At 30.8% G+C, this 8,880-nt stretch overlaps 1 protein-coding gene across 2 annotated transcripts; it reads right to left on the bottom strand.

Annotated features, from left to right (window-relative positions):
* LOC18592763 lies at positions 347-1,479 on the bottom strand. Of its 2 annotated transcripts, none has more exons than XM_007019633.2 (2): positions 905-1,479; positions 347-772 (listed from the first exon to the last, which is right to left on the bottom strand). In XM_007019633.2, exons 1-2 carry the CDS (start codon positions 1,069-1,071, stop codon positions 577-579), a joined length of 363 nt encoding a protein of 120 aa, XP_007019695.1. In that variant the 5' UTR covers positions 1,072-1,479; the 3' UTR covers positions 347-576. The 2 variants fall into 2 exon arrangements, with proteins under 2 accessions (XP_007019695.1, XP_007019696.1); XM_007019634.2 differs by having other exon boundaries at positions 889-1,468.

The raw sequence follows: 8,880 nt of genomic DNA, 5'->3' as shown, positions 1-8,880 counted from the left end.
ATGCTTTTCTCAAATCCTGGCAAGTGTTGACCTATAGGTTACAGGGTGAGACGAGCTCAAATCATCAGTATACTGTTTTCAGTGTCATCTTGCCACTGGGGGAAGAAAAGTTAAAATTCTAGTTATTTACAATAACTGCTGGGATTGGGAAATGAATGAAACAAGCCATACAGACTATGCTTGTAATTCAGCTGGCTGAGGTGTAATAATGTTCACTTGGATAAACTTGAGTTTCCCCTAAAAAAGCGAATAACAACTAATGCAATTTTAATCAATAAAATTTAAAAATTAAGTCCAAATATGAGTTACAGCTCAAGTAATTACATGAATTGAATCAAACACAAAGTAAATAAACAGTATTGAGTCTATTACCTTATAACCAGAGATAGTATTCTCTCGTTCAATACAATTTCACTCTATCTATCTTAAAGTTGAAATTCATAGTAGTGAAGATAACCATGAAAGCCAAAACCTGACCTTAACCCCTTTATTTTTTTTTTTAAAAAAAAGAGAGACTTCCATGATGGAAGCAAAACTATTTTTAGCCTAATTATTGCTGCTCAATTAATTATACATTCATCTATTGATTTGACATAACAAAGGCATCAAGTTATGGCTTAGGATGTTTGGGGGTTGGGGTTGGATGAGTTGTGACTCCATGGTAGTCAATGTAGTAAGCAAGGTCCTCCATATTGCCATTGCTATGGCTCCTTGAATATCTGAGCGCCATGGAATCTTTCGCCGCTGATTGCAAAGCCTCATCAACCGCCACCTGCATGGATATGTAGTGAAAATTATTTTGTTCACATAATAACTGGTACATCTGCAAACGAGTTTCCATCCTGAAATAAATTTTCCCAAGAACCAAAAGGATATACTAGCTATTACCTCTGATTTAAGATACCTGTTTTTGTGATCAGGCAATGGCATCTTCAATCCCCTCAGTGATCTCCTTCCTGTAAGGAAGATTGAAGAAGGAGAAGAAGCAAGATTCTGAAATTCATTATACGGAGACCAAAGATACATAACAGCTGTGAGGAGACACAACAGGATGAAATGCGGAGGCCTCATTGGTTATTGCAGAAATAACAACTTTATATCCTATACATGGATGAATTGGAAATGTGTTAAACATTATTCTATTTATACAGGGGATTTTCAATGCAATTGATGATGAGAGGGAGAGAGAGAAGTGATTCTCAATTATTGTTTGAAGGGCTTGAGAAACATGTCTGAGCCCATGCCCATGATTCTGTTGCTTGCAAGACTGGGAGAACTCTCGATTCTGAGACCAACAAGAGCCTCCGAAACCATCTGTCTCCTTACTGTTGTATGATCATTTCTGCTGTTAAATTGCTTGGCTTCTTGATTACATATGTTATTACTGGACAATTATAAGGGAACTCCTTCCCGTCTTGTTAACGTTACCCTCAGAATCCATTATTCAAGAAGGAAATTAAGAGATGTCACTGGACTGGATTACTAGAAAACCAAGCATTGAACAAGTCCTATTCTTGATTGTTGCAGAGAAAGGAAATAGGGTTCACGTGGTTGTTCCATGTAAAACAAAACAACTCACCCTTGAATTATTAATCCATGTTTTGTCTTCACCAATGAAGACAAAATGTGAAATGTCACCCTTTGTCTGTTGTTGCCATCTTGAATTCCTGATTCTTGAAAGTTTAACACTATAAAAAAATTATTATAGGAAATTTTCATAAGTAATAGGAAAGATTTCTTCTGTTTGTAATATTATGGATGAAAATTATAACGAAAATTTCTGTCAGAATTTTGTCGACAATAGCGTGGTCGGTAATAGAAAATTCGTCATTGGCAGAATATTCAGTCGATAACTTACTCAAGAAGTATTTCATTGGCAATTCAGTCGGTAATAGATTTGATCCGTCGGTTCAATTTTTAGTTGGTAATGAGAGAAATCTATCGAAATTTTCACCAGTCGGTAATTCCGTCAACAACTTATTTTTTTTTCTCAAATTAAAATTTAAATTAACAATATAAACTTTACCTTTAATATTGGAGAAGTCTGCAAAAGCCAAAGTTATGACTTCCTACAGTAGCCAAAGAGATCACAGCAGCATCAACTTTAAGTTTAGAAAACGTCATTTTTTCAAGATAATTCAAAGAATGCCATTAATTATATAAAACTGGTGAGTTATCTTTTCTCAATTCAATAGCATTCCTTATTACCTTGAAAAAAAAAGGTTTTTTGAGCCAAAGTTTGGTGAGACTACTAGGATGCTCATCTCTTTGGCCACTATAAGAAGCATATGGTTGTAGCTTTTGCAAGCCACTACTTATCTGATTTTAAAACCAAAGTTTAGATTATTAATTTAAATTTTAATTTGAGAGAAAATAAAATAAAATTTCACTCACACATACCACATAACTTTCAGTTGTAAACCAGGTCATGTGACATGCACTTCTTCGTTCTACAGAATTTTAATCTATCAGAGGAATACATGAAATAAGTATAATAATATGTACTATTACTTATTTAATTGATTACTTAATTACTTATAATACTAAACCCTAAATATTTTCAAAATTAAATAATATTACTAATTTAGTTAACTAATTTATATAACTAAACCCTAAATTTAATTACAATACCAAATTATACGTTAGTAGATGTTAACACAAACATCAATTGAAAACAAAATCCAACTTAAATACTAGAATTATTAAAATTTTATTTGTTACCAAAATATTAATTTATTAAAATCTTTCCTAATTTAAATGATTTTAAAAATATTTGTTAATATTTTATTAATTTAATTTAAACCTTAATTAATTTAAATACTGTTTAATTAACTAATATTACTAATATTACTAATTTAATACACTTCTAAAAAACAAATTAAAAATTTTTTAATTAATTTGATTAGTTAAATTCTTTAATTACCCTAAACTACAACCTTAATTAATTTAACTAATTTTAACTTTTATTAAATTTACTCATTTAATTAATTGTTTACTCTAAACCTTAAGTAAGTTAAATAATTTTTTCTTTTCAAAAAAAATTAAATAATTTTAATTTTTCTAAATTTAGTAATTTAATTTATTGATTAATTATTTAATACATGATTATTTTTATTTACTTAAATTATTTAATTAATTCCCTAAATTCTAATTTAAATGAAATACAATATTATGCATCATGTTACTCATTTAACTAATTTCTAATTTACTTATATAATAACACAATCCATTACTTAATAATTAACTAAATTATTTAATTCACTCATTAAACTCGTAATTAATTTAAATATTTAATTCATAACTAAACAACTAATTAAAACATTTTTCATTAATTTGATTAGTTAAATTCTTTAATTACCCTATAATGCAACCTTAATTAATTTGACTAATTTTAAATTAATCTAAATTTACTCATTTAATTAATTGCTTAATTACCCTAAACCTTAATTAAGTTAAATAATTTTACTTATACAATCTAGATGATGTATTTCATCTATCAATATTCAAATAGCCTATTTTCATCTAGTTTCATCAAGTTTCCATTTTCCATTGTCCTCATTGCTGATATTAAATAGTGATAGAAATTGTTTGTAAATCAAATCCCAATTAATAACACAATATCCCAATTGTTTGCAGTCAATTAACAGCATATAATTGTCAACATAAACAACCTAACAACTAACAACACATTGGTTCTTTTTTTTTTTTTTTTGAAAATAGGGATTTCATTATATGTCACAAGAAAAGACTTTTTTGGACAAACAAAAAATGAATATTCACAACCCCAAACTCAAAAAACCAGAAGAAGAGAAAAACCACCACATTAGGCCACAACTCACAAAACCAGACACGAGAACAACAAACTATACATCAACAATACAAAAATCAAACAAAATTCAAACTAGACAAACAATCATATAAACAAGAGCAATCAGAGAGCATGCCAAGATGGAAAACTGAAGCAGAAACGCATGCTCTTGCTTATCAAACCTGAGAAGAACCAGGCAGGACAATCAAAGCTGCAATCAAAACCAATCAACCAACACGACTCCCAAGCATCAAACTATTTGTACACATGCTTTTGGTTATCTCAAAATTCCAAGCATTAAACATAACCCCAAAACAGAACAAAGAAAAAAAATCGGTAGATGGAGAACAAACTGGTAGATAAGATCGAGAAAACCTCAAAGCAGCTACGCCATAGCAACACTCCCTTCATCCTTCAACACATTCCTCGGTGCCACCATTTTCATAACACCCACAAAGAAAAAATGGCAAAATTCAGACAAAACCCACAATAATAATAATAATAATAATAATTTGTATGGAAATTTTGTGCAATCATAACAAAAATTTCGACCAAACCGTCTGTCGGTAATTTGGTTGGTATTATCCATCGGTAGTGGTGTCACCAATGAAAATCGCCCATTAGTAAACTTAGTGCCATCTTACAATATTGTGCACCATTGTATTGCCGACGGAGTACTAAAAGAATTGGTTCCGTCAATACTTTCTGTCAATGTTCCATTGGCATTTCGTCAGCCTTTTATTAGTATTTTTTGACAAAAATTATTCCGTTGGTAAAAATCTATTTTTTTAGTAATGTAAGTAAGAACAACTTTTCTTTATATTGTAATTAAGTGTTAAGAAGGTTGAAAACAAGAAAAGGAGAGTAATGATTGCTATAACAGGAAGTACTTTTAATGTTTTTGTGAATCAAATAATAATTTAATCGTTAAATTTTGCAATTAGTCCCTATACAATGCAAAAAGAATAAATTTAGTTTTTGTTCAATAATTTGTGTGAACTAGGTTCTTGTACTTTGTCAATTTGTTAATTTTAGTCCCTATCTGTAACACCGTTAAATTTGATCATTAAGTCTACTAACGTGGTATTTTGACCAAGCTGTCATGGCACTGATAGAGATGATGTGGCATAATGCTAACATGGCAAAACGTTTACTTGGTAAAACAATGCTAACTCTCCAAGTGAGTTTGACAAAGAAATTAAAAAAAAAAAAACACTCTAACCTTAAATTAAAAATTAGATAAGATTGCAACAAAGTCTTTGTATTAACTAGTTGAATTTTCAATGAAAAATTTGCTGATTCAAAACTAGTTAAATCTTCAAAAAGAAAACCCATTGTTATTCCCTACCTTCAATTCTAGATTCAAAAGCAATTTTAAAAAAAAAATCAAAATTTTGGATGCATTTTATTGTTTAAAGATAACTTTTACAAGTTACATCACTTCTATTTCCATCTAAAATTGAAAAATTAACTTAATGTTATTAAACACCTAGTTTTATCTGCCAACGTAGGGTAAACCTTCAGCATTGGCTTTATTGGCTTTGGTTTTTCAGAAAGCTATGTTAAGCATTTATATAAAAGAAAATTTCATTGATACCTTAGCTTGTCAAGTTAAGGACTCGTAGAACTGTACAAACCCTTATTACTGCATCATCTTCTGCAATCACAAGGTGGCATTCTTATTTGGATATTTGTCAATTGGTAGCCCATCAACTAGGATTTGAATTCCCAAGTTGCCTTTTTAAAGTTAATGTCCCAGAATAAGATTCCTTCACTCATTTTCGCATTGTGGCATGTCTCCCATTAGGTGAAAGTTGGAATATTTAGCTAAAATATATTTTAATCCTTGAAATAGCTTAAGTGCGCAAGCTCAGCCAAAGATGCAGTCCTTTCGACCGCTATCCACTACTCGTTGTAGACACTATTTTTTTAACTTAATTTCTTAATTTTAATATTATTATTATTTAACTATTTTAAATATGATTATTATTACCTTAGTTTGATTTTATTTTTCACTAGTTATTATTTTCAATTCAATTTGATTTGATTTTGTTTTTATGTTTATTTGTATTTATTTTTGTTTATTATGGGTCAAATTAAGCCCAAAATTGAAATTTGGATTTCCTTGGTCTTCAACAACTTTACGTTTGCTGGGTCTACAGTAAAGGTCTGTTAGGGTCCAAATATCATACTAAATGCCTAAGTCGGTTAGCAAAAACAAGCCCGATGTAGCCAGAGTTAAGCTAAAACAGATCAAACAATAAAATAGAATTAAAATTAACAAATCAAGGTTTAAAACCAAATCAACTCAAGAACATTCTGGAAACAATAGGAACAACCTAGAAATTGGCCAGTTGGCCTAAAATCAAAAAGAGCCAAAAAAACAGAAAATGTGCCATGTAACACCTTGTACCCTCTTATAGAAGTCAATACGACCTTATCGATAGGACGAGGGTCAATTGATGCTAATTTAAGTGCGAAAGAGTGGAGACGGGTGGAAAAGAATATTTTGAAATAAAATATTTCATACTCGAGAGAATAATAATAAAATAATAATATTTTATTGAGAATGAATTAGCAAGTTAAAAGGAGATTTGGAAGTGAATAGGGACACAGTGAGACACTTTGGGACTCGAGGAGACAAGTGGAGAATGTTGGAGTAAAATAATATTTTAAAATAATATTAAAATATTAATATTTTATCTTTGTTGAAATTAGTTATGAAAGAGGACTATATGGCTAATCGAAGTGGGGGAGAAGAAGTAAGAAAGAATTTTGAAGAAAAACGACGTAAGTGGGGCCCGCGTGCTTTTATTAAATAAAGTAAGAGAGGGTAAGTATATATTTAAATATTATAGTGACACCTTGGTGAAGTGTCAATTTGATATTTTATGTGTGCAAGTGTAAAGGAAGAAAAATAGAAGGAAATTGGAATTAAAAAAATGATTGAAGGACCAAATTTTAAAGGATGAAAAGTTTAGAGGGTCAAATGGTAAATAAGGAAAAGTTTGAGGACTTATGTGTAATTTCAACATTTTAAGCTAAATGGAAATTAACTAACCAAGGAAAATTAGATTATGTTGGAGGATGGAATATGCATGTAAACAAATACTATTACATGCAAAGATATGCATGCAAGGATGTACTTGTAGTGGGGAACATGTGGGACCCCCACCATGTGACAAACAAAAAGGCATAAGACAAAATAAATAAGATAACACATGCATGTGAATTTTTAAGTTAAAGGAATGCATAGAAAATTTATGCATGATGGACACTTGGTGACAATTAGACTACAAGAAGAGAAAATATAGTTGCATGTAATGTCATTGGCCAAGGAGGAGGCCAAATGGAAGTTAAGGTGGGAAAGTTGCATGAAAGACCACTGGGCACAAATAAGGTGGGATTAAGTGGAAATAAATTAAAGAATGGATATGGATAGTAAAAGAGGATTTCTAACCAATGTGAGGGAAAGGAAATTGGTGCATGAAAACTTATTAGTTGGCAAAATGGCCAAATGAAAATAAAAGGTGAATGTGTGCATGTATTGTGATTGGTCCAAGAAGGTGGCCAAATAAATAATCAATAGAAACGAAAAAAAAAAAGGAAAATGGCTTGGGAACTTAGGCAAAACCATGCCTTTGAGAGAGAAAAAGAGACAAAACTTAGTTCTTGCCAATTTCACCTAAAAAAGAGAAAAAAAGAGTGGAAAGGAGAAATCAAAGGAGGGCTTGATTTTGGGAAAAGATCCAAAGAAATCGTGAGGTTTCCTTCCTTTATCTTGTAGAGTTTAGATATTTTACCACCCAAAGAGTCTTCAACATTCAAGAGAGAAACCGTGGAGTGTTGATGGAGGTGTAAAGCTTGGTTTCGAGATACAAGAGAAACAAGGTAAGGATTGTGGTTTTAGCTTGAATATTCTTTGAAAATGGGTTGGTAACCATAAGAAATGTATTGTGGCAGCAAAGAAAAGCTTGATTGGAGAGGATTTAGTGACATGCAGGCCATCAAACTCTTGGTGCATGATGGATTCAAAGTGAAGGAGACAAGGTAAGCATGGTATTGTGTTTTAAGGCCTACGATTGGTAAAATTGTTAAGAAAATAATTTGTGAATAATGTTGGTAGCTTGGTGATTGAAACTTGGAAGAATATTGGAGTGCATGTGAGGCTCAAGCAACCTCAAAGTTAAAAATGAGTAATGCTTTGAGTGTAGTTGGAAGATTTTGAGAAAATGGCTATTGTTGTGTTGATTGAAAACTTGAAAGACACATTGTGAGGAATGATGATTGTTTTGAAAGATCTAAAAATGCATGAGCTAGTTAGGAATGTTAAGGTTTCTTGTTATGTTAATTGAAAGACATAAGGATGAGTAATATGGATGGAGGATTGAGAAATAAGGCATTGAAAGTTAGATAGACAATTGTGCATATAAGCTTAGAAATTACTTGGTGAAATTGGATTTATAGTTGTTGCCATATATGTGATTAATAGTATGAAAATGATAGTTTGAACATGACAAATGTTATTAGGAGATTGACATGGACATTTGAAGTCATAAACAAATTACTGGGTTTATTTAATTTAAAGCTTATGCTAAGGATTAAGTGTAAACGGCTATCTCTTAAGAATAAGAGACGAAAGTATAGAATTAAATCCGAACAACAAATGTAGAATATATTGGCAGCAAAGCTTATTAAATGTATTGAATTGAAATGATGTCAGGAAGTTGACAAAGCAAGGATTATTGTTGTCAGCATAAAGTAAGCATTTGAGGCAATATTAGTGGCGAAGTAATATCCTGCCATTGTAAGGTGAGTAGGAGGTGTCTATTTCAAAAGATTCCATACTATACAATGTTATATGTATAGTAGCTTATCAAAGATTTATTCAATGCCTTTGTGGAAAGCATGAGTTGCTAAAAAATAATAAGTGATTTGAATACATGATTTGGAACAATTTATACACTATTTTTGTGGCAAGCATGAGTTGGTAGAAACCATATGCAATTGTGGATGCAAAGTGATTTGGAAGCTGTTTGTGTAAACTATATATATATATATATATATATATA

This window comes from Theobroma cacao, chromosome 8 (assembly GCF_000208745.1).
Source record: "Theobroma cacao cultivar B97-61/B2 chromosome 8, Criollo_cocoa_genome_V2, whole genome shotgun sequence".
Classification (NCBI taxonomy): domain Eukaryota; kingdom Viridiplantae; phylum Streptophyta; class Magnoliopsida; order Malvales; family Malvaceae; genus Theobroma; species Theobroma cacao.
This window is presented reverse-complemented; position numbering and strand designations above follow the sequence as displayed.

Excerpts from the sequence above, each read along its gene's own strand:
- LOC18592763 (XM_007019633.2), bottom strand. The coding sequence starts at position 1,071 with ATGAGGCCTCCGCATTTCATCCTGTTGTGTCTCCTCACAGCTGTTATG. Across the intron at positions 773-904 it reads TTGCCTGATCACAAAAACAG|GTGGCGGTTGATGAGGCTTT; the intron begins GTATCTTAAATC and ends ATATCCATGCAG.